The sequence below is a fragment of the Microtus oregoni genome, unplaced genomic scaffold (assembly GCF_018167655.1).
Source record: "Microtus oregoni isolate MIOR12 unplaced genomic scaffold, Mior012 000073F_ref0000255, whole genome shotgun sequence".
NCBI classification, from domain to species: domain Eukaryota; kingdom Metazoa; phylum Chordata; class Mammalia; order Rodentia; family Cricetidae; genus Microtus; species Microtus oregoni.
The window spans coordinates 3,111,542-3,137,676 of NW_024543986.1; the positions used below are offsets into that span (position 1 = coordinate 3,111,542).

General features: G+C 46.3%; 1 protein-coding gene across 1 annotated transcript in view; it reads left to right on the forward strand.

Moving 5' to 3' along the window:
* The first annotated feature begins 790 nt into the window (after positions 1-790).
* The window catches only part of LOC121441161 (BCL-6 corepressor-like protein 1), a 70,342-nt gene continuing 44,997 nt past the window's right edge, over positions 791-26,135 (forward strand). The window contains exons 1-3 of the mRNA XM_041642287.1: positions 791-905; positions 1,450-1,529; positions 20,613-20,742. Coding sequence (XP_041498221.1) covers positions 20,657-20,742 — 86 coding nt within the window. The 5' untranslated portion in view covers positions 791-905; positions 1,450-1,529; positions 20,613-20,656. The remainder of the gene's footprint in view (positions 906-1,449; positions 1,530-20,612; positions 20,743-26,135) is intronic.

Here is a 26,135-nt window from a genome sequence, read left to right on the forward strand (position 1 = left end):
GGCCCGCCCCCTTCTTCCTCCTCCTTCCCCCTCCTCCCCCACGTGTCCTCCCGGAGCCCAGCGGCCTGATCCCAGCACCCCCCTCCCCGCCACCTCCCTCCTACTCCCGCTTTGCCCGCTTCCCGGGCGGTGTGCAGAAGAGCAAAGTTAGGACAGCAGCCAAGGGGCTCTGCCCAGGTGAAGGGGGCGCTGTGACGGGGGCGGGAACGGCGTGGCCCTGCGGCGGGGGTTGGGGGGAGGATAAAGAAACTTGCTTTCCGCAGCCCCCACCCTGAGCGGGTTCGGATCTTGCGTGAACCGAGCCCTCGTGGAGACGCTGCAACGCCGCTAGGACCGAGGCCGGCACCCCGACCCGGACTGAGATAGGGACCGCGCACTTGGGCGGGCTAGCGAGGGCAGGCAGGCCGGCACCCAGGCAAGGGCGGGGTGGGTGACCGGACACCGGACCGAACCACCGACTCCGGTGGCGTGGGCGCGGGCCGAACCCGGACCGGGCCGAATTGGGTGGCGAAGTAGGACGTGGATTCGGGGGGCGGGGCGCAGCGGGAGGGGGGAAAGCAGGCCTGGCCTGACTGGCCTGGCCGTGGGGGCGGGGGGCGAGTTCGGGGCACTTGCTGGGCTCTGGACCGAGCGCTAGGGCGGGGCGGCGCTAGGGGCTGGGCCCGACCGGCGAGGAGAGGGCGAGGGGAGGGAGAGCAGGGGGTGGAGTAGGGGCGTGGAGTTGCGAGCGGGGTCTGGCCTCGGCCGGGGGCGAAGGTAGATCTGCGGGGCCGAGAGCGGAGGGAGGGAGGCCCGAGGCAGCGCGGCAGCGGCGGCGAAGGCCAGCTTCCGCGGAGTTTGTGCCCGGGCTTCCCGGCTGAGCTCCGGCCGCCTTATGCGCACAAATGGGGTTAGGGGACTGACTGGTAAGCAACTCCCAGTGTTAGACGGTGGTCCTTGGCGATTCCCGGGAAACTGAGGCAAGACGCCGTCTGCAAACTGCCGCACCCCCCACCCACCTCTTAGCATCTGGATTCTGCTCTTCGGGGGACGCGGACACTCCCCACCACAATCCTTTCACTCCTTGAGCACCCCTTCCGTCTCCTCCTCATCCTTGGCCATCTGAAGCTCCTAGTGGTATGCGTTTGAGGGGTGGAAGGCGTCGGGGGTTGCACTTTCCCTCCCTTGGGGACAGTGTAGTTTGTATCGTATTCGTGTGAGGTAACGTCGCTTGGCGTCGTGTGGACATTGGGGTTTAGATAATTTAACCCTCCCTTCCAAGATCTTTGATGGCTTTTAAGGGAAAGGACGGATCCCTGGGTTTTCATGGCTAGAAAGGGGTTTGAGGACTGGAATTTACTCTCAGCTCACTTCCACTGCCAACCTCTTTGCTGTGAACCATTTCTGTGGGGACTGGAACGTGGAGGGTGGGATACGGGAGCTTTAACGTGCTTCTCTGTCTTCCTGCAGGGTCGGCGTGGCGAAGGACAGCTAGTGTCAGAGGAAAAGTAGACACCAGTTCAACTCCGGTCGCCCCCACTATTACTTCGGTGAGGGGGGCAACGCTAAGGGGGATGCTGGTGGGTTGGGGCCCAGTATAAGAGTAGGGGTGCGTTGTCGTCCCCAGAGGGATTCTTTCCTGGTGGGGGAGAGAAAGGCGAGCCCCAGCTTCAGGGAGGGTTCCGGGGAAGGAGATGGAGGGTGGCGACGACGAGGGGGGGGTGGTGCGGGAAGAATGGAAGAGTCACACCCTGCTTGCAAGGGGAGCCTCCCTCAGGCTCCTGGGAAAAGGGGACTGAATACGTGTGCTCTGTGGTATCGGGGCAGGGGAGGTCTGGGGATGGTCCAAAGAGTGATTTGTACACTGGTTCTGCCACTAGTGGCCCGAGAAAGTCAGGTCGGGGCATAAGGTGGAGAACGTTGGAAGGAAGGCAGACAGCCAACCCCTCTGGCCTCAGCCCCCTGATCATCTCTCTTCCTCAACCTCCCTCTTGAGGGTCGTCGGGGTGGGGGGCGTGGAGCTCTTGGAGCTCCGCGGATTGCGTGCCTCCGCCTTTCTTGGGAGTCTATCTTTTTGCCCAGCTTGCTACAGCTACCACTGCCTCCCTCTCCGGAATCCGCTCGGTTCTCTCAGCGATCCCCTCCTCCTCCTCCTCTCCCCTCCCCTCCCAGTGTCACCGGGGCTGCTTGGCTCTGCCCCCTTCGCCGCCGCTCGCTCCCAGCTTTAGTCCCTCCCTCTCATGCTTGCTCCCTCCCTTCTCCTCCTCCTCCCCATCCCCCCCCCCCCCGTGTAGGCAGCATTTTGGGAGTTGTAGTATCTTGCAGAGCTGGCTGGCGCCGCCCGCGAAGAAGGCCGGACTCCACTTCCCGTCGAGCCCTGCGACCGGTACCCACTCCACCAGGCTTCGCTCACACACACACACACACACACACACACACACACACACACAGACACACACACACACCGCTCTCCCCCTCACTCTTTCGCTCGCCGCGGCGCTGCCAGTGTGTGGCTCTGTCTCTCCTCGGCTTTGCTGAGCCCTCCCTTCTTCCTCTCAGTTCCTAGAGTCCGACCGCCTCCGCCGTGAGAGGAGAAGGAGGTCGGTGGCGATAAGGGGTGGAGGGGGGCATCGGATCCCAGCAGTGTTAGGCGGGTGGTGGTTCAAAGAGGGTAAGAGGGAGCTCGGGTGGCGGCCTGAGCCTCCCTGCGGTGCCAACCCGGGAACAGGTGCGTCTTTTTTCTCTCTCCCCCAACCCCTCCACCCCTTTTGACTCCCTGGCTTTTTCGTATTTCCCCCACCCGCTTCTTTCTATCCTAAGCCATTCCCCAACCCTGTCCGTTCCTCTCTCCACAACTTCTCTGCTTGCCCCCCGGGGGCGCCGTCCTCTCCGTGTCCCTGGACGTAGAGCTCCCTAGAGCTCTCTCTGTCCTCGCCCCTCCCTTCGGGACAGCTCCCCTCCACTTAACACCTTCTTACCCCATCCCTGCCCTGCCCTATCCCCTTCTCGATTTCCTTCTCTTTTAGCCAGGTAAGACTTGTTCACCACGATCCAAGAGAGTCTTCCTCTCGGCTGGGCGGGGGTCTCCATGGAAACGGGGGTCGGTAGATACTGGAGGGGGGAACCATAGGAATTACCCCACTCCACCGAAAGAGAGGTGGAGGCTACGGTCTTGGTACTACCTGGCCCCAAACCCTGATCCAAGGATCCGACGATCCGAAGGGAACCTGGCCAACAGGGCAGGGCGAGAAAGGGCTTGTTATTTTTTGGGGGGGGGGGGGTGTCCGTGATGAAGTCTTGAAGAGACCGGCAGAAAATGCCCTCCAACCTTAGAGGTGGAGGTGCGACGGGTGCTCTCTCAGGGTTGCTTTCTCCCCTGTTCTGGGGTGCAGGAACCATAGGGTAGGGGGGTACCCCTAGGTGGTGGCGGGGCCTGGGTTCGGGAGTGGGAGTGCTGTGATGGGGGCAGGGGCAATTATCCGAGTCCCTGGAAAAAAGGCGGGGGATGACTTCGGAGCGCCCAGGCTCCGCTGCCCTCGCTCTAGGGGCGGGGGCTACCGGGCCAGGCGAGGCAGAGAGGGTGCTCAAATTGAAGGAGGATGAGATGGGGGCAATTCATACTGGCCCCGGCAAGCCTGGTGGGAGACCCGGCTTGCAAGCCCTCAACCCGCTTCGCGCCAGGCCTGGAGGCAAGGGGTCTGAGAGGAAAGCCCTGGGCTGGAAAGGAGGGAGGCTCCGGTTACGGGGCCGGATTTCGGGATCAGGGGCAATCCCCTGGCCCTTGGAGAAGGAGGGAGAGGGATGGCCACGAACCCCAAGGTTCCCCCACCCTGGTTCCTAAGGGGCGTGAGGAACGGACAGCAGGCCCAGCAGAGCTGGATTCGTGCAGACCGTGGCCGGGGAATGGGGGGGCTTAGTGGTGGTCTTCGGGGCGGGGGGAGTAGTCCGGCGGCGGGGCGGGCGGGCGGGGCGTGGGGCTCCGGCGGGCGGCGGGGCGGGGCCGGGCCGGCGCTGCTGCCGCTGCTCCTGCCCCTGCTGGGGCCGCCACCGCCTTTGCCGCCGCCGCCGCTTCTGGGCGGGGAACCGAGGCCAAAGAGAGTCCCGTGCCGGGGCAGAGGGCGCAGGCGGTGCGCGGTGGGGAGGGGGCCTTCCCGCGGGCGGGGGCAGGCTGGGGGTGGAGTCCCCGACGGGGGGCGGTACGAGCCAGGACAGAGACGACGAGGAGCCCTGGGGGCCCGGTGCGTGGAGGACGAGGTGCTGGGAGAAGGAAGGGGGGGGTGGGTCCGTCCCGCGACGGGCCTAGTGGGCTTGGCTCCCAGAGGTTCGGTTTCGGGATGGAGCCCTGCAGGGGCGCCCGGAGGCCAGGAAAGGGATAGAGAGGTGAACTGGACGGTGGAGGGGGCCCTTCTCGCCGGGGTCCCGCGGAGAGGAAGGCTGGGCCAGAGGGACGTCCGGGCAAGGCTGGGAGGAGCCGGCCGCACCAAGGCTGGGGTTTTCGTGTTATGGAGGTGCAGGAGATTGTTGTACCGAAAGATGCGGTCGCGGGGAAAGGCGGGAGGCAAGCACGCTGCAAACCCAGGAGGCCCAACACCACAGGCCGGTGGGGGTGCCCTTCTCTTCCACTGAGCCTCCCCTCTTCCTCGCTGTATTAGAAGCACTGTTTTTGTTGCATTGTTTTGAAATTTTCAAGGTTGCCTGATCAAACTGTCGACGTGGTGATACTTTCTCATTCTTGCCCTTTTTCTAGAGTAGGCAGTAAGGACAGCCTTCACTTGGCGAGCATTCTTCTAGCCCAGCGTTTTGGGGTTTTTTTGCATGAGTGTGGGAAGGGGGCCTGTAAAGCAAGCCACAGATGAATACTTTCAAGGCGATTTGGAGGTCGTCCCCATGACACAGGGGTAAAGTACAGTTGCAAATATGATCAGACTTCTGGGGGTACACTTGAAGGCTTCAAGGGTTAGTCCCATGCTTCTTTCAACTTAGAAGGCTATTTCTCAGAATCACACTGCAGAAACACTTCGTGGGAAAAGGAATGGGGCATGAGTTTGGAGTTGGGAGTTGATTAGGTTCATAATAAAATTCCAAGGATGGGAGTTATCTTTTTTAGTGGCCATCTTGTGCTATTCTCTTTAGTTTGTCCTGCCCTTGAGTGTTGGAATTGAGGGCCCTTTCTTACTGGGTCACTGTAGGTGGCATAGCCAAGGATGTTTGGGCAGAGTTTTAGGGTATTCAAATTGAACTTGATGTCACCATGTGGTATTGAAGATGACAGTCTGCAGAAAAGAAATTTACAAGATTCCACTGGGGATTAAATGAGATAATCCCATTCCAAGAGTCACCCAGAGGCTCCAAAAGGAAGTGAATGGTTGAGGAGGAACCTGTAAGATTTTGAGAGGGTAGCGAAGGTAGCAAGAAAGATTGAGGGAGCAATAAGGACTTAGTGAGTCAATTTAAAAGAGTCTGAAGTTCCATGATATACTTGAGGACTGACATGGCCATGTTGAGTAGTTTATGAGGATATTGATAGCAGGTAATTTTTGCACCTGAGGAAACTGTCTTGAGGTTTATCTGGGAGATGAGAGCCACAGGTCTTAGCACAGAGGCTTGCTGACACTGACTTTGTTTAAAAGGGATTTTCACATACACTTAAGCACAGGCATTGATGAAAAGAGAGAGGGGTGGGGGGGCAGGGGGAGGAGTTATGATGTAACCACATGGGGGTTGGGCTAATCAGGGGAAAGCCACTCTAAAACTGACTTTTAAAAGTCTGGCTCTTGCTGAGTGGTGGTGGTGGCGAACACCTTTACCCCCAGCACTCAGGAGACAGAGGCAGGCAAATATCTGAGTTCAAGGCCAGCCTGGTCTATAAAGCAAGTTCCAGGATGGCCAAGGCTACAGAGAAACCCTATCTGGGAGCGGGGGAAGGTCTGATTCTCTTACCAGATTTGCAGGAAGTGTATGTAAGTTTCTTTTTGTTCTCACTCTGAGATGAAGAGAACTAGATACCCACTTGATAGAGGAAAGGGAAAGGATGCAGAAGTCCGGATTAAATAAACTAGTTCTCTGAAAGAGAGCAATAAGGAAGGTATGGTTAATTGTTGGGCTAGGGCAGACGAAAGTTAAGTGAGTCCTAGCCAGCTTTGCTGTTGAAGTCTGTACTGTTCAAAGTAGAGGGAAGTTCTAGAAGAAATGGGGGCGGCACCAAGGGCACTTTTTTTTGGATTTTCGAGACAGTTTCTCCATAGCTTTTGGTTCCTGTCCTGGAACTAGCTCTTGTAGACCAGGCCGGCCTCGAACTCGCAGAGATCCGCCTGCCTCTGCCTCCCAAGTGCTGGGATTAAAGGCGTGCGCCACCACCGCCCGGCAACCAAGGGCACTCTTAAGGATCTGGCTATTTCTTTGATTTGCCAGGGTAGGTGGAGGAGGTCCAGGGAGAGGAGATCCTTTTCTTTCTCACTGGCTTAGAGATTCTTTGAGGTAAGCAAAGGAGATGTCTCAGGGGGTGTGTATGTGTGCCTTATTCATGATGCAGTCTACACAGGCAAGTAAATGCTTGGTAAAGGTGGCAGGGGATCTTATGACATGATTAATCTGCACTGTAAGCTTTAGGGAAGAGTTTTGCTGAGAGAAACAGAATCATAGGAGAAAAAGTTTTCCCACTAGAAAGAAGGAAGACCAAAGAAGTCAGAAAGAGGGTCGGTAGGGCAGTGAAAGGGGAAAGGAAGGTGCCCGTTACTGTTCCCATGTCAGGTCTAACTAAGGAGAAAGCAGTACCTTGAAATCTCTAGGGTAATATTTTCCAAAGAAAGTTTGAAGAACCCTTAAGGCTCTTTACACTTTAGTGCTAGAATTGCTGGAGCAAGAAAGAAGATAAAAATAGGGCTAGGGAGAAACTGGCATTTAGAGAGAAATAGATTTTCCCAAAAAGAAATAAAGGTAGTATACATGCTAAAACTGTAAAATGTACAATACGGGCTGGGCATATAGAGTGCCTGCCTAGCATGTGTGATGGCCTGCGTGCAAGCCTCAGTGTTGAAATAGAAAAAAATCCACACTGTGAAAGAAAAGGAGAGTAATAAAGAGCTGTAGGAGAGAAGCATTTAGATGCTGTATGGAACTCATGTTGAGGAGTGTAAAAACTCACTTGTCATAGCCACTGCTGTGGAAGAATCCAGGAAATGGGGTTGAGATTACGCTGAAACATTTTTTTCGGAGATCCTGATAAATATAAGGATTCTGTATGGGGAAAGGGAGTTTTGGTGTCAAGTAGAATGGAGAATAGGAGAAAGTGGGAATACACCAATTTTCCCAGTCTATAAGTGGGGGAAATCCTAGATAGAAGGAGGTGAGTGATAGAAATTCCAGAGTGAAACAGGATAAAGAAGAGGGACCTGTGAGTCTTGGGTCAGAATTGGAGGGTGGAGTTCAGGTCACCAAGAAGAGACTCTAATCAGGGTTTGACTGGACCACACTTACACTGGTTTATGAATTCTAGGTGGAGCTGTCTGGGACTGATTGGTTTGGCTATTAGGTGCATAGAGCTTTTTCCCAGGCCAGCTAGCCTCTGAGAAACCATGGCAGGAATTCCACATTGAGTTTGGGTGAGAAAATGAGCACTAGAGGGGAACTGAGAGACTATGCAAAGTGAACATTGTTGCTTAAGTAAACTGAAAAGGGGGAGAAAACACTGACAGAGTATGTGGAGGAAAGGGGAGCACTTAGACCTGAGGGTTTTGTTTTTAAAGAAAGGAAATTTCTTTTTTTTTTCTTTTTTTTTTCTTTTTTGGTTTTTCGAGACAGGGTTTCTCTGTGGTTTTGGAGCCTGTCCTGGAACTAGCTCTTGTAGACCAGGCTGGTCTCGAACTCACAGAGATCCGCCTGCCTCTGCCTCCCAAATGCTGGAATTAAAGGCGTGCGCCACCACCGCCCTGCTAAGAAAGGAAATTTCTTAATGTCAGCATTGGAAATCAGTTGGAGTCTGTGTCTGCTTCAGTGTTTAGTGTCATAACAGTTAAGGAGGGAGGAAATAAGTAATCTACCTTTCTGTCACTAGGGGATTCCAGGGCAGTATTTTATATGATCTCTTACATGAGCTAGGCATTATTCATGCCAGTCTGTAAAATGTAGGAAATCATCCTCTTTCTAAATCATATCCTTTTCTGCTATTCATAACTTTAAAACGGTCTTTTATGTTGAAAATGTTTTTTAGTGAACGAAAGTTGTGTTCTGGTCAAGATGAAAACTTAATCCCAATAAGCTCTTGCAGTTTTTCTTTCTTTCTTTCTTTCTTTTTTTTGTAAAGTGGTAGCAACTCTTTCCTCATAAAACATGTAAAAACAGATCATTTAAGGAACAGTGAAGAAAAAACTGTGTTGTTGTGTGTGGGGGGGGGTGGAGGGGAGGAAAGGACTTTAAGGGAAGAATACTTTAGACTTTTCTTGTTTTTTGGGGCTTTTTGTTTGTTGATATTTTGTGTGTGTGTGTGTGTGTGTGTGTGTGACAGGGTTTATGTAGACCAGTCTGTCCTTGAACTCACAGAGATCTGCCTGCCTGTGCCCCTACCTCCCAAGTGCTAGGATTAAAGGTGAACACTATTATGCCCAGCCTTCTTTTTTTTTTTTAAGTAAACTATAGGCCAGAAGTAAGGTTGTATTTTTCCTGGATAGATAAATTGTGATGATTTTTTAAAAAAGATTTATTTATTACGTACACAGTATTCAGCCTCTATGTATGCCTGCAGGCCAGAAGAGGGCACCAGATCTCATTACAGATGGTTGTGAGCCACCATGTGGTTCCTGGGAATTCAACTCAGGACCTCCGGAAGAGCAGTCAGTGTTCTTAACCTCTGAGCCATGTCTCCAGCCCCAATTGTGATGAATTTAAAGGTGCAGCTTGTTGTTTGTAAAATGCAATAATTTTTTAAAATTTATTTATTTATTAAAGATTTCTGCTTCCTCCCCTCTACCGCCTCCCATATCCCTCCCCCTCCCCCAATCAAGTCCCCCTCCCTTGTCAGCTCAAAGAGCAGCCCGGGTTCCTTGCCTTGTGGGAAGTCCAAGGACCTACCACCTCCTTCCAGGTCTAGTAAGGTGAGCATCCAAACTGCCTAGGCTCCTACAAAGCCCATACGTGCAGTAGGATCAAAACCCAGTGTCATTGATCTTGACTTCTCAGCAATCCCCATTGTCCGCTATGTTCAGCGAGTCCGGTTTTATCCCATGCTTTTTCAGACTCAGTCCAGCTGGCCTTGGTGAGTTCCCGATACAACATCCCCATTGTCTCAGTGTGTGGGTGCACCCCTTGCGGTCCTGAGTTCCTTGCTCGTGCTCTCTCTCCTTCTGCTCCTGATTTGGACCTTGGGATTTCAGTCTGGTGTTCCAATTTGGGTCTCTGTCTCTGTCTAAAATGCAGTAATTTTAAGAGTTAAGTAAGGCAAAGTGTAACTTCATTTGCAGTTAAAGAATTTGACTTGGGAAGGACTGAATTCTATGGAGCTGTAGCTTTGTGTTTGAGGCTTCTTTACTGCTAAGAAACAAAACCTGCCTACTTCATAGTGTTGGTTTCATTTAAGGGTACAGTAGAATTTTCTCAGTGAAGGGGTATGAGGATAATAAGATTTTTATTTTTTCGAGTTCTGTGAAATGTGTAATATATAAATATGATCCCAGGGAGAAGATGTACTGAATACTCGGATCTATGGGATGGTTGAATATATTTTATCATGAAGAGTCTTTGCTCAGTGGAACTTGGGTCTACCATGCCCAGGTGAGCTTGCATCCTAATTAATTTACTGCTTTATGGCAGGAAGCAAGTCACTAACTTTTTTGAGCCTCGGAGTTCTCATCTAGACAATGGAGATGATACTAATATCATAGGATGGTTAGAATTATGTAAGATAAAATGTATGTAGTAACTGTTAATGTACTTAACACATGGGATCTATTTTTGTACCTAAATTTCTTACTGTGTCTTATGATTACTTACATATACAGTGGCAGATTGAGAACAAAAATTCATTCTACTACCTCCCATCTTCTTTTCTTAGCCCTTTGTCCTTTTTCTCTGCAATCCCTTTCAATTAGTATTCATTCAGCATTTACTACATGGTAGGAAGTAATACCTTAACTCATTGCTGCATCTACCTCTGAGGTGGATGTGGTAGTTTCTTTAACAGCTGTGCCATGACACTACTTACTATTTCAGGAGAGGATCTGAAGACTGTATATCCAGTTGAAACTTTAAGGTTGCAGGTAACCTTTTTTTAAAAAAAAAGGCCTTGGGAGATGATCCAATTGGTAAAGTGCTTGCTGCTCAAGTATGAGACCCTGAATTCAATTTTTAGGGACCATGTAAAATCTGGGAATTGTGATGTGCCTGTAACCCTGAGGCTGGAGACGGAGAAACAATCAGATCTCTGGGTCTACCACTGACTTCTAGGTTCAGTGAAAGAATTTCTCAAAAAAAATAGGGTAGAGAGCAATTGAAGATGACACTTGGCATTGACCTTTGGACCTTAAACACATATGCATGTGTGGTGAATGTATGTGTATATGATGTCACTTTTTATTTATTCATATATATATATTATCAAATAACCACTTTAAGTATTTATTTTTTAGAGATTTATTTGTTTTTATTTTATGTGTATGAGTACTTGCCTAAATGTATGTGTATGCACCATATGCATGCCAGGTGCTTATGGTATCAGAAGAGAACATCAGAATTTTTGGAATTGGACGTATAGATGGTTGTGAGGGATCATGTGGGTGCTTGAAACTGAACCCAGGTCCTCTGCAAGAGCAGAAAATCTTCTTAACAGCTGAATCATCTCTTCTCACCTTTTATTTATTTTGAAATTTTATTTTGTGTATATGTGTGTTTTGCCTGCATATATGTCTGTGCACTGCCTGCATGCCTGATGTCCTGGAATTGGAGGTAAAGACTGTTGTGAGCTGCCATGTAGGTGCTGGGTATCAAACCTGGGTCCTTTAGAAGAGCATCTAGTGCTCTTAGGAAATGAATAATCTCTCTAGTCCTCTTTATTTTATTTTTAATTGTATGTGCAAGTGTTTTGTGTGTGTGTGTTGTGTTTGGGTATGTGTATATAAATTCAGCTGCCCATGGAGGCCAGAGGTATCAAATTCCATGAAGCTACGAGATGATGATACTGGGAACTTAGCTACGATCCTCTGCAAGAACAATGCATACTCTTAACTACTTAGCCGTGTCTCTAGCCCAAAATACTGCCTTCGGCATATGGTTATTGTGTTAAATTATAGCTGGTTAGACTTTCTAGCTGTCTCTGGCAATTCTATGAAAGCTGATAGAATCTGAAGCTAATGTGCTTCTATGATAAAGATGCTCATCAATGATCGAATGGGAGAGAATAATGCTGAAGAAAGCACTGAGTTCCCCAAAACAAACTTCTGGGCAAAGGAAAAACAGTTACCTTCAAAGTAGATCTCCTCTCTGCAGCTGGAATTGACTTTGGTGTCAACAATTGGGTCTCTGTTAGCTATGCCAGTATAGGGAGAGGCCGATGACAGGCCAATTGAAAACAGCAGATTGGCTGACAAATTAGCAATTTCTGTTTGGCTTAGAAAACACATTGTTATTCTCTACCTATTCTCCTACCCCCTGAAATTTACCTGCCTATTTTCATTCTGTTTAGGCAAATATTATGGTTGTTCCCTGAACACACAGCTACTGGTATTCTGTAAGTCACCTGGGTTTAAAAACTAGCTGTGGATCTATCACACTGGGATAGTTGGAAGTTGATTTTATTATTTTGCTTGGTACAATTTTATTTTAGTTCTGTGATTGTCTTTATTATAGAGATATAGCAGGAAGAAAGTTGATGTGAAAGCAAGGCAGTAAAAGGAATACTTCCATCTAGTGCTGTTTTGTTTTGTTTATTGTGTGTGTATATGGGTATGCACATGTGTGTACATGTGCATGACAGCTTGTAGTAGATGGCTCTCTCCTACCATGTGGGTCCCAGGGATTAAATTCGGGTCATAAGGCTTGGTGGCAAGTGCTTTAATCCATTGAGCCATCTCAGTGGCCCTGTTTTGTCTTATTTTTTAAACGAGGTTTCATTGTATTGTCTAGGCTAGTCTTGCACTTGTGGGTTCAAGTGATCTTCCTGCCTCAGTCTCCTGACTATCGTTGACTATAGGCATGTACCATTATGCCAAACTTAACTAATATTTTCTCTCTGGAGTGCCTGATCTCTATAAGATACAGAAAAGGTGGGGCTGGAGAGATGGCTCAGAGGTTAAGAGCACTGGCTGCTCTTCCAGAGGTCCTGAGTTCAATTTCCAGCAACCACATGGTGGCTCACAACTATCTGTAATATCTGGCGCCCTCTTCTGGTGTACGGGCATACATGGAGGCAGAATGTCATATACATAATAATAATAAAAAATACAGAAAAGGTTCGGTTTTCTCCAGTAGTTTAGCAAGCTATTTATTGAGCCCACGTCATGTGCCTTATATCATGCTAGACCCTAATGGGATAGGGCCAGTAAACCTATGGATGGGTAGTAGAGTGAGTCATTATGAAATTTGGAATTCTTTGAGTAAATACTGTATGATAAAAGGGGTAAAAATGAAACATAGATTCAGATGAGTTATATACATGATCTATATGTAGTCACAGCAGATTCTCATCTCTGGTAAGAGAACTGAAAAAAAAACTTGATAATGGTCTCTCCAAATATGTGTGTATGTTCATGATCTAGGAGAGTTTTACAAAAACAAAACTTTTTCCATGAAAAAGTCTATATCATAAATACAATATACTAAAATGGAGACATCAGAGGGCTACTGTCATAGTCTGTGAAAGGAAGGACATAGAAGCATCGCAAATGTGATTCAGATCTTCATATTGGGAGTGTGAAAGGTACAGTAAATGTTCTCAGGGTCCTGTTGAAGATCAAGATGGAGGAAAACCAGCTCTTAGTTTTGGATTAACAAAAATTAGAAGTCTCTCAAAATGTCCCTATTTGCGTAGATGTTTTGGTGAAGTGGCTTTGTGTTTTAAAATGACTAATTTCACAATGTTCACTTAAGTTTTCTAGCTGTCTGTGACATGTAAAAGTTGTACAAAATCTTTTTAAGGTTTATTTTCTCTGTGTGTGTGCGCATGCGCGTACGTGCGTGCAAGTACATGAATGCAGTGCCTACAGAGGACAGAAGAGGGCATTGGACTCCCTTGAGATGCAGGTATCAGGCAGTTGCGAACTGCTTGACATGGGTACTCAGAAAGGGACTCCAGTCCGCTGGAAGAGCAGGAAGTATTCTTGACTGCTAAGCCATCTTCTAGCCCCAGTTGTACAAAATCTTATAGCTAGAGCCTGAGTGTAGTATATAGCTTTGAATACATTGATATATTTTCCTTAGGTAGAATAAACCAGTTTCTTTATAGCAGAAAATGAAAATGAATGCTGTGAATAATAGGGGAGAAAATCAAGGCCGAGTGTAGACAAGCTAAAACAATCTCATGGTATGAAAATGTAAGGAAACCATGAAAACTTTTGTTTCGGCTCACTCATCCTCTTGTCCTTATAAGTGCTTCTGTGTTATGCTCAGTTCTTCGTTATTTGGCAGATGTAGTTAGAAGTGGCCATAGTAGGATGGTCATGTGATGGCTGAGAAATGGGGGAGGGAACTGTTCTCTAAGGTTTCTGCCACTGTTTAGGCTGTGAGTCCTGTACTGCATCCATTTAATAATGTTGCTATATGATTGCATTCTTTTTCTTTTTCCATTTTTTTGAGACTGAATCTTACTATGTGTAACAGGCTGTCTCTGAAGTAGCTATGTAGCCCAGGCTAGCTTGAAACTAGAGATTTTCCTGCCTAACCTTCCTAACTTCTAGGTTTATACCTCCACACTTATGGTCCTGAATGGATTTGGATGTTCCTAAATATCCAGTCACCCCTAAAAGCATGGGATTTAGCACCTATACTAGTGAAGGTATCGAAAGGGTGTATAGAATGCTCTTAGAATTCCATGTTAGTACTCTTAGGAGCGCTGTAGAAAATTGTAAGCCCTTGGTCGTCTAGTTACTGAGATGACTGCTCCAAATCGATAAACAAACACAAACCCAACACAAATCATCTACTCTAGTGTAAAATATTTGTCATATTCTTGCTCTGTTACCTCCCTCCGTGTCCTTCTCTTCCTCAAATGCAGCGACGACCGTGCTTTTGCTTTTAATTGTTGTAAAATTTACTTGTTTCATTTCGAAACAAAATTGTGCCCTTTTGTAAACTCTTTGCATATTAGAGCTGCCCATGGTGCTCCCAAACATGGCTTGGTCTAGAACTTGCTATATATACCTTTTCTTCCCTGTTTTGATAATGCATTCTCTCTAACCTCTTCTGAAAAGCTACAGTGCTTCCCCACAGTATTTCAGTTTGGCCCATGATGGTGAAATAGTTCAGGTTCCGCTATTTCACTTTTCCCGTTTGATTGCTATATGTCATGGGCTTCTCTTTTATGCCTTCTACACCTGCTCTTACCTTCTAGCGCATTTTCTTTTGGGACTGCTTATTTTTCCCCTTCAGAACTTTACATCATGGCATCCCTTCTACTACTATTCATTTTCAGCTTAGCTGCTATTTTCACCATTTTAAAGTTATTTCTCTCCCATTAGTCCGTTCTCATCTTGGTTTCCCTATTCTAGTGTGGTCCTTATGACTGACTACACACTTTATGCACCCTATGATACCCTAGATACATTTCGTAGGATTTTAGTCAGTCTATTTGCTTCTATCTACATAGGCCTTCTAGGTGGCAAAGTTTCTATTTTTTTTTTTCAGACACACTTGCCTTCTTATGTAGGCATGTGGAACGTGTTCTTTGTCCTTATCACGAGTTAGATAAGACTTTTGAGTTGCTTTGCCCAAAGTGAGGCTAGTTTACATTGGTCGCACTCATTGCTTTCTGGGCAGTGACCAGCATTTGAGTTGTGGGTCATGCAGCTGTTCTTACCAATTACATGGTTGTGACACCTAGGAAAATCAGTCCTTTGAGGTATTTTATATCCTTGTTTCTGTGATTCCTGGGTCATTTTTTTGGGACTTCCAGGTTTATTCCAAGTTCCTTTTTGGAACCTCACTTTCTATATAAGGTTCTTATTTGCGGGGGGGGGGGGCAAAGAGAGAGAGAGAAGTAGGAGGAGAGAATGAGAATAGCAATGTGGATAAGTTTTTCCTTTTCACTTCCTGTGTGCTTTATAGTGAATGATCACTAACTTGATTAGACAGGGCTATAACAAGTCAAAATCCTAGGCTTACTGAATCAGAATGTTTGGAGCTCAGACCTAAGATACTGTTTGGAACCATCTTCTCAGTGATCTTGGCTTGGGAAACACTGGTTTGCATTGACTGTTTGGTCCTGATCCTCCTTTCTGGCAGAACCCTGTTCTTTTAGTGCAGCATTTGATGCTACCATTGGCTTTCTCTCTTGCCACATGAATCTTGCCTTCTTATGTAGGCCACTTAGTTCAGTATCCTGCCTGTGTGTCTGTTGTTTTCTACCCCTTGAGCAGAACGACTACTGTTAATTAGCAGCAGTGGACTTCAGATGGTCAGGAGTGCTGCTCTGATAAGATCATGAGGAAAGTTACGGGGCCAAGATTTAAGAGGGTGTTCAGTCTTCAAGATTTCATGACGGCTAGAGGGCTGGGTGATTCAGTGGTCATGAATGTGTACTACTCTTACAGAAAACCAAATTTGATTGCCAGCACCCAATCAGGTGGTCTCTGACTCCAGCTCCAATGATCCAACACCTTTAAATTTTAAGAAAGATATCCTCTGCCGGGCGGTGGTGGCGCACGCCTTTAATCCCAGCACTCGGGAGGCAGAGGCAGGCGGATCTCTGTGAGTTCGAGACCAGCCTGGTCTACAGAGCTAGTTCCAGGACAGGCTCCAAAACCACAGAGAAACCCTGTCTCGAAAAACCAAAAAAAAAAAAAAAAACAGAAAGATATCCTCCAAGTGGAGGCTTCGGGTGTCAGTTTTGCCCTCTAGGTTGTCTTACGCTACATCATGAACGAACATGTTTGTTTTTAGCTTTTGTTTTGTTTTTGCTTCTATCTTTCCTTTTATGTTTTTGTTGAGTCTAAAAACTCTTTATCTCAGTGATATTTGGTATGTTGCTCTGTTTCCAAGCACTGGGAATCCCACTTTGACTTCTGTCCTAGACCTGCAAATAATTTTTGAAAAAACAAATAATTCTGAGTGAAAATCCTGCGGTCACTGACATACCTGCTGCCTTCAGATACTTAGGTAGCTATTAAAGCTTATACATGGTGTTGAATTCATCTTCTAGCAAGAGTAAGTCCTTCCATTGTCTGATTCCTCTCATAGTTCCTTGAGAAGAAGATGAAATACCCGGTGAATTAGCCAGCAGGCAGAATCATTATTTCTTTTTTTCTTTCTTTTCTTTAGAGACAGTTTCTCTGTGTATCTCTGGCTCTCCTGGAACTCACTCTATAGACCAGGCTGGCCTTGAACTCAGATCCACCTGCTTCTGCTTCCTTGGTGCTGGGATTAAAGGTGTGCTCCACCACTACCTGGCTAAACCATTGATTTTTAATCTAGGGATATTCTAATATATTGTAACAAATGACTTCATTATCAAGAATACTCAGGGCATGGACTCATTTTTTGAGACAAGTTCTTCCTAGGTAGCCCAAGCTGGCCTTCAACTCTCAGTCTTCTTTGGATTACATGCACCGCTAAGTTTAGCAGATGGGGTCTTTGTTAAAAGGGTTTCTAAAGTTACCTTAACGTTAGTAATGCTAAAAGATAACCTTCAAACTGGGTGGTGGTGGCACATGCCTTTAATACCAGCACTTGGGAGACAAAGGCAGGTGGATCTCTGAGAGTTTGAGGCCAGTCTGGTCTACAGAACAAACTCCGGGACAGTCAGGATTGTAGAGAAACCCTGTCCCAAGTTCCCCCCCAAATAGATAGCTATCAGAGAAGCATAAAGCATTGTGACTCTCTAAACAGATTGAAAAATGAGCACATATTAAAGATTGTATTTTTCTTCTTAATGAGAAAGCTATATATGCTATAGCTGGTGTAAAGAAAAAGTCAAAAACTACAAGTTTATATGGAGTAAGGGAATAGGAGTGCAAATGGAGGTAAGACTGATTTTCCACAGTCGGGGAGGTGGAGGCAGGAGGTCAATCCCAACTTTATGGGGTCGTGACAGAGTTTATATACCCATCAGCTGCTTGCAATTTCAAGGTACAAAACAGGGCAAAGATAGTGAACTGATGTAGTCTTATTTTTTTTAATTTTTTTGTTTGAAATATTTATTTAAATATTTATTTATTATGTATACAATATTCTTTCTACATGTATGCCTGCAGGCCAGAAGAGGGCACCAGACCTCATTACAGATGGTTATGAGCCACCATGTGGTTGCCGGTAATTGAACTCAGGACCTTTGAAGTTGGAAGAGCAGGCAATGCTCTTAACCGCTGAGCCATCTCTCCAGCCCCCCTGATGTAGTCTTGAAAGATGTATTATAGATAATATATGGAATTTTTTGGGGAGCAAGCAGGAATATAGTAGTCACTTTCAGTTTTATTTTGCTTCTTGTGATTTCTCAGGGTCATTACCTCAGTTATAATCTAGAATTCAGTCCCATGTAGCATGCATTTACTGAGGAGTCCTTACTGTGGGTAAAACATTGCAGAGAAACTAAAGACAGAAAAAGGATGTTACTCCTTAAGTCTAATAAGTGATTGTGTGGTGGAGAGATGGATATGCCATTTCCCCTGCTAACTCATAGCAGAGACGAACCCATGGTAGAATAGAGGAAAGAAGGAAATGTTTGAGGAGAACCAGAATGGGAGGGGTCAACGGTTCTTGAGCTGAGGCTAGGGGAATGACACAATGACATTTAAGTGAAGAAGCAGCAGAGTCCTGAAACTGGATGATGAGGAGCTGGGGATGGCAAGGATGACAGGCAAACGGTAGGACAAAGCAGAAGAATGTTAGAGGAGGTTTGAAGCCAGCTCCTAAGGGCCCTGAAGGCTGTCCTAAGCTTGCTTTAGTGCTAGCTTGATTCGGATGGCTTTTGACTAGAGTAGGGAGGTCTGATCGAAGCAGCATTTCAGAAGATGAATTGATTGTGGAATCAAGCGATGGGTTGCTGAGAGAGCAGTAGGAGGCCAGAATAATATTCCTGGGGTGAGATGATGAAGGCCTGTACCAGGGCAGAGGCAAGAGGTGTAGAAAGAGAAAGGGAGATGGCTTTATCTAGACTTGACACTTGAGGTCATCGGGGTGATGGGGAGATGAGTTGAAGATATTTCAAGTGAGAGGACGGTGGTGCTAATAACTAAGGAAGCTTGCTGTGACATGGTGAATGGGCTGGGGAGTGCATTTATAGGGACAGATAACGAGTCCAGTTTGAGATATGGTGGATTTGAGAGGCTTAGTGAGCATCCAGTTAACAGCAAGTTGCTGGCATCTGGAATTCTGGTCTAGACCTATGGAGAGAGGACAGGATTAGAGAAATAGATGTACATCTAGAGGTGAATTGGAATTGTGACTGCTGAGAGAGATGGAGGGCAAGGCTGGCGTACCCAGCAAGGTGAAACACAGAAAGAGACCCAAAATGAAGGGGAGATAGGCTGAAAGATGAGACGGGGAAAGAAGCAGAGGGTTGGTGGAGAAGTGGGGATGGGAAAGAATGGAAGGGGAAACAAGGGAGAGAGGAAGGGAACAATCACAGTGAAGAGGAAACGGGAATGCTGAGGATGAGACAAAGTAAGGGAGAGTCTGAGAAGACAGGCAGGATGAAAAATTGGAAGAGGCTGTGTTCAGAGAGTTGGCAGAAAAGAGGAGGGGCCACAAGACATCTGAGAGACCAATAGACTGAATGAGAGTGAGGCGAGAGCAAGGAGAGCAAGAGAGAGAACAAGAAGGAGAAAAAAGAAAGGAGGAAGAGATAGGAAGGAAAGGAGGGAGTAAGGGGAAAAGCTCATCTTCTGTGAACACCCAGGTTTCTGGGGTGGATAACAGAAGGAGCACATGCTCAGAAGCCAGCTAGCACTGAGCCAGGAAAAACAGAACAGGAGAAGTATAAAGAAAAGGGGCGAAGACAACAGAGCCCCTTGACTGGCGCAGAAATAGGATAAGATGAAGTCAAAGATAACAGTGGGGAGATATATCTCACTCTTCTTTCCTTACCACCTTCCTTGAATCCAACTGTGATGATTTCCTGGCTCTTTGTTGCTCTGAGCAGGCAGCCTCCTCCTGCTTTGAGAACTTTGCTTCCCTCTGTCTGGAATGTTCTTCCCTGTAGGTATCTATATTGCTCACTCCTTCATATCCCTTAGGTTGTTGAAATGTTTTCCTCTTGGTGAGGCCTATGTTGATCACCCTATTGTGAAGCAGCCCCCGCCACTTACTCCCCCTGACATTGTACCCATGCTCCTTAGTCTATGGTGTGTAGCTTGGGATGCACTATGACAGAAAAATTTAATATGCTTAGTGTCCTTCCTGTCACCACCTCTCTAGAATGTAAGCACTCTACAGGTATGAATTTTGCCAGTTTTTTTAGTTGTTGAATCCCTAGTACACAGGACAAATGTTTGTTGAATGAGTAAGTGAATTATGTTGAATATGAACAATTTGTGAAAATTGAAAAGAGGATAAATGGAACAAATCTCTGATGTGATTGTACATTACTGTGACTTCTTTGGAACACAGACAACAGCAGAAAATTCTAATCACCATAGGGCTCCGTTCAGTTGAACTTTGGTGAATGATAATTTTAGCTAATAGGTTAACAAAGCAGGCGTACTGAATGAGGCTATTTTCCTTGATACCCCCTTTTCTGTCAGAGATGAAATGGCTGTGCAGTGGTTGTCAATAACAAATAGACTCTGGCTCGTGAAAGGGTTAGTAAGCCATGGCAGGGCAGACAGACTAATAGAAAAGGACGAGGACAGAAATGCCTGCTTGATGGAGGCTTGTTTTTTTGTTCATTTGTTTGTGGCCAGAGTACAAGGGGAGTATTGCATCTAATTTAGAGGGAGTTCTCCACACCTTCCATAGTTGCATTGTGACCAACTTGGACGCAGAGTAGGATACTTTTGAAAGGTTTATAAAGAAAGTGTGTGCTTCCTCTGGAGAGCTTAAATTGGCTGTGTCACTCAGATCCTTCCCTATCCATGGATTAGACAGCAGCTGTGAAAAAGACCCCCAGTTGTCTTTCACTGCACTTGCTGCTCAGGTATGGACGCAGCACTCTGACTGGGTTGCTTGGGCCAAATGTATTCGAGAATATATTGTCCCTCAACTGGATGCAGTAGATTGAATTTCCTCAAAACATTCAAGCATATGTGCCTTTGAAGATAATTTAAAAATCACTCAGGGTGATTGCAGTGTCTTTGTCTGCATCTTGAAATGTGGATTACTGGAAAACTGGTGTGATCTTTTCCTTCTTTGGACCTTCATTTCCATAGCAGGCTGGCTTGTGAGAGTGATCACTTCAGCGTTTTGATGCTATGATTACCTTAATTGAAGTGTTTCAGTGTAAAAGGTGGCAAAAGTGGCTGTGCTTATTCTCATTTTAATTTTTTTGGCATTTTCCCCAGGGGGAGTGGCCGCAGCAGATCCTATCTGGCAGTGAGTGGCTGTCATGATCTCTACAGCACCGCTCTACAGTGGCGTGCACAACTGGACCAGTTCTGACCGGATTCGCATGTGCGGCCTCAACGAGGAGAGGTAAAGCTGTACCTAGTCACTTTTGGGGGTAGGACTTGGGGACAAGATTCCTGTTTGTTTCTAATTTTCCTCAGTCATGGGGATCGCCTGCTTTGCCACACTGTCCTTGTTCCAGTGAAAATGAGGAAGCCATCAGATGACCTTTGCCACCTAGTATTATCTGTGTCGTTATTAAGAATTGTAAGATTGTGGAGTAAAGAAAAGCTCAGGTGCTCACTGTTTCTCTTTTTTATGTCAAAGTTGGCTGCTTAAAACTCCATGTAAGAAAATAAGATTTAGATAGAAAATAAATGAACCAACAACTTCAAAAAAAAAAAAACTCCATGTAAGATATTTTCGTCTCTTGTTCAGGGCTTGGAAGAAAGTCGATCATGTAGCTTTTTATTATTTATTTATTTATTTATTTATTTATTTTGGTTTTTCGAGACAGGGTTTCTCTGTGGTTTTGGAGCCTGTCCTGGAACTAGCTCTGTAGACCAGGCTGGTCTCGAACTCACAGAGATCCGCCTGCCTCTGCCTCCTGAGTGCTGGGATTAAAGGCGTGCGCCACCACCGCCCGGCTCATGTGGCTTTTTAAATAAATATAATTTATTTATTTTTATTGCATGTGTAGTTGTGTTTTGCCTGCATGTACATCTGTGTGAAGATATCAGATTCTCTGAAACTGGGGTTACAGGCAGTTATAAACTGTCATGTGGGTGCTAGAAGTTGAACCTGGGTCCTCTGGAGGAAAAGACAGTGTACTCTTAATTGCTGACCCATCTCTCCAGCCCCTCATCATACAGCTTTAAGGTAGGAACCGGTCGTCAGAGTTTTGGGGGCCAGTACTTCCTGCATCAGGAAACTAGCAAAAATTTGTCAAGAAGACCTTATGAAGTATCCAAGGAAGATGAGGTTTTAATATAAAATTGAGTTGCTAAGGCCTGCCTGGTTTGTGTGTGTGTTTCAGTTTTCTGATATTTGGTTGATCAAGAGAGGCCTCTTAAAAATTATACCTCATATCGAGGGTACCCAATTGTCCTTCAGAGTTTATATTTTCCTTTTATAACCCCTGGCCAAATTGCTCTGTGTGGTGGTTATGAGACCTTTTCCAACTTCAAGGCATTGTTCTGGTATTTTAATCTATTGACTATTTAAATTCAAATACGCCATAGGAATTACAATAGGACTTTCCCTCCAGTTTAAGATCTGGTGTCTTCAAAAAGAAAAAGAAATAAAGAGCCTGGTTTAGGTCAGTTGAGATGGTTCACTGGGTAAAGATGCTTGCTGCTAAGTCTGACAACCTGAGTTTGATCCTCAGAACCCATTAGTTGTAAGGAGAAAATAAGTCCCACAGGTTGTCCTCTGATGTTCACGTGGACACACCAGTGCTACCCTACACCTCAAATAACTCAATGAATGTAAAAAAGAAATACAGCTGGAGTTTCCCTGGTAAACCTAAAAGCCGTCCGTGTGTTGGGAGAGGTAATGTTGATAATTTTGAAGAGAAAAAAGAATGACAACTTTTGCTTTTATATACTAGGATTTTGTGGCTCTAGGGATGAAATACTGGGACTCAGGAATGCTCAGCTTCATGTTTGTGGGTTGTTTGTGTGGTTGGTTGGTTTTTGTTTTTCGAGACAAGGTTTCTTTGTGTAGCCCTGCCTGTCCTGGAGCTAGTTCTGTAGACCAGGTTGGTTTGGAACTCACAGAGATCCACCTGCCTCTGCCTCCTGAATGCTGGGATTAAAGGTGTGCTTGTTTTTTTTTAAAAAAAAATGATTTTTTTCTTTAGTTCCTAATTAGAGAAGTACTTACTTGTCTGAGACTAAGTTTAGGAGAATAAGCCCTTTTATTTTTTTACTCTATTAGCACCTGATAGCTTTTTGGGTTTTGTACTGAGAAATGCATTTAGAGATGGATTTAAAAAAGAAATTTAATTTTAGAATACAAAAATCAAAACCAATGAAAATAAAGTGAAATTCTTCTGGGAGACAGCAGAAAGAAAAAGATTTTCCTTTGTCTATGAGGTCTGTTCTCAGATCATTCTGAGAAATGATCTTTGTCTGTGAGGTCTGTTCTCAGATCATTCTGAGAGATGATCTTTGGCAAGGCAAGGTGCTGGTTGTGATTTGTGAGTATGCACTGCTCGACCATGTTGTTCTAGTTATAAGTAGTTGAGGCTGACTTAGAGCTGTGAGCCTGAACCTTCAAGACGCTAGTGCACAAGCTAGGCATGGTTACTCATGTCTGTAATCCCAGTTCTCAGGAGGCTAAGGCAGGAATACTGTGGATTTGAGACCGCGCCTGGGCTACATATTAAGTTTTAGGCTAGCCTTGGCTATATAAGTGAGACTGTCTCAGTAAAGCAGGCAGTTGTGTGCTAACCTGAGAAATAAAAAAACAGTGGACAAATTACTTTGGTTCACTGTCTGTGCTATATTCCTTCCAAGAAGGGAGTTGGAAGTAGATGTGAAATTCTATTTTTACAGACCTTTCTTTAGATGCTAAATTAGCAAATATGCCCAGTGGTTAAGGTGACCTTTTAAACATTGTCATTTCTGATCCCATCTTCCCTTTGTCGCCTTCTTACCACAGTCTAAGCTATGTTACAGCTGATTTCCAAAATGTAATCTCACCCTATGTGTTCTTTTTTTTTGAGTCAGTGTCTCTTTCCTGCTGCCCAGGCTGACCTGGATCTTACTATTATAACCTAGGTAGACCTCTGACTTGTAGTAATCCTACTGCTTCAGCCCAACTGCTAGGATGTCATGTGTGAGCAACCATGCCTGGTAATTAATATTACACATATACTATATAATATGTCTTTTCTCTCTATATATTTTTTTCTATGCGTATGGGTGTTTTGCCTGCATGTATGTCTGTGCACCATGTGTATGCCTGGTACCCATAAAGATCAAATAAAGGGCATCAGATGCCTAGAAATGGACTTGCAAATGGTTGTGAGCTGTCATGTGAGTGTTGGGAATCAAACTCAGGTCCCTTGAAGAGTAGCAAGTTCTTTTAACTGCTGAGCCATCTCTCCAGTCCCCACCCTCGCCCCCATTTTGGAAACAAGAGTCTTGCTATGTAGCATGGGAAGAAAGTCTTTCTGTCTTAGCCTCCAAAGTACTGTGAAAAACCATCTTTCCTCATCCTTTCCAACTTACTGTAGACCTTACAGTTTTGAGGTATAAAGTTGTATTTGGGGATAAACTTAAGATGATATTGTAGAAGTCTGCCCAGCTTCATCAAATATGCTTGAGAACAGAAGGCATTGCCTTTTTGACTGTTTCAGGCAGTTGGTCAGCTTTATAGTCAAACCTCCAGCTAAATCAGCTTGCTTGCTTCTGGCATTTAATTAAGTATTTAGTCAGTACAAAAGCAAACTGGTAAAAAAAAAAGCAAACTGGTAGTACATCTTAGTACATTGCTGGCAAGTGCTGAGGTGTGGTGTGAACAGGTCCGATGGAGTCTCGATGCAAGAATGATGCATTTTCATGGGACTATCAGAGGACAGAGGACAGTGCCATCCTGAGCCCAGGCTGGAGAGACGAATTAGGAGTTTAGGGTGAAGGCCAATATCCATATTTCCTTGAGTGTTTGGGGAAGGCCTTGGCTGGAGTAAAGGGGGTCCTGGAGGAGCAGTAAGACTTCAAATAGGAAAAGTCTCAGGGACTGGTAAGAGGCTGGTCTCATGCGTTCTAGGCTGACTATTTCTCTTAGACCAACAGGAACTGAAAAGGGCCTGCATGACAGGTCCAGGTGTGTTAGCCTTTAATAATTAGGAAAACAGCTGAGAGGTGGTGGCTCATTTTGGTTGAGTTCAACAAATCCTTGAGCATACCAGCTGGCTTCTACTGGGAAGAAACAGAATTTATTTCTAGTCCTGATGGGAAGCTCCTTATATTTTCTCCTCACCTTTATCCCCATAACCTTGCTCAGTTGACCCAGACCCCTCCCCACCTCTGCCTTTCTGATCCCAGGCTTCTCTCTCAGTGGAGTGTTTTTTAAATATTTGCTCAGCTTTGCATCCCCCTCAGAGGATTTGAAACATCATCGCACGCATTTTCCCAGAGCTTGGGGGCTGGTGGTGAGGCTTAGGCATGGCTAGAGTAGCCAGAAGTGCTGCTTCTGCTGCCACCACCCGCTTCTCTGCCTGACTCTAGGCTTCCCTGGTAACTGCTGGCTTGCAAGAACATAGCTTCTGCTTCGAAGCAGGATTTCTGCCCAAGGAGCAGCCGACCAAGTGGGGAGGGTGCATGGTCAGGAGGGGAAAGAATGTAAACAAATAGTGCCTTCCCATGTGGAGTTTTGGAGGCAGGGACTGCTGTTTCCCCCTCACCCCCGCAGCCCTCCCGCTAAACCATCCCTGGTGATTCTAGTTGGAACATGCTTCTTCAGCCCAAGGCTTGGTGCATATAGGTCCTGCTTTTCTGGTCTCTCTGGAGTTGATGTGAAAAGTGTGTTTTCCCTTTCCTTGGGGCCCTCCCCTTCCTCAAGACCCCCAACTGCCTCCAAAGCCCTTGCCTCACAGTCATTCTGTTTGTTCCAGCCTTGGAACTCTCCCACTTCTGCCACCCTAGCTGTTTTTTAAAGGGGACAAGCCTTTCCCCCTTGGTTAGCCCCTTCTGGAGCACTGAAAAGATGGGGAGAGGACTGTTCTGATCCCCATTGCCATTTTTGGTTCTTTTGCCCCAGGTACTATTTGGGAGTTCCTGTTTAGTCAGAGGGAGAGAGTTATTTGCAGGGTACTCCTCCTTGTTGGAGTTGGCTGCAGGCACCCCAAATACCTTTAGACTAGAGTGGTTGGTAAGGCAGGGGCTGACTTTTCTTCACAGGCTGTATTGGATCTCTGGCAGGGCTCCAAAGATGGCAGGCAAAATCAAACAAAGAGCAGGCAGAACAGTCTTATGCTTTGCCCACCAAGAAAACTTGCTGCAGCTTTGTTCTTTGACCCCCACCTCCTCTGCAGCCACTCCCACCCTGGCGGCTGCCCTATTGATATGCTCCCTAGTGCAGGGGCAGTGTGTTCCTGCTGCACTTAGAGTACCAAACTTTGACTGGGTGTTTGTCCTTCAACTTTAGCAGTTTTATCCTTTTGTTTATTTGTTTTGTCAAATGTAACATTTTTGAAGATTCTTACCTTAATTTAGAGAGTTCTTTACGAAAAGGTGGGGGATACAGTTGGGTTTTTCTCCGTTGAGCCACAGCTTTCTGGCCTTAAGCCTTTACTTATGGCACATACCAATGTGAACGTGAAGTCCGTGGCTTTGAGGGGCTTCCTTTGGGAAGGGAGGAAATGTGGTGGTACAGAGAGGCTGAAGGGAAGGTGCTCCTTGTGTATTATGTATGAGATGGGAAGATGCTGGCTGGAGCCAGATAGAGTTCTAGAACCATTCCTTTGTAGAAAA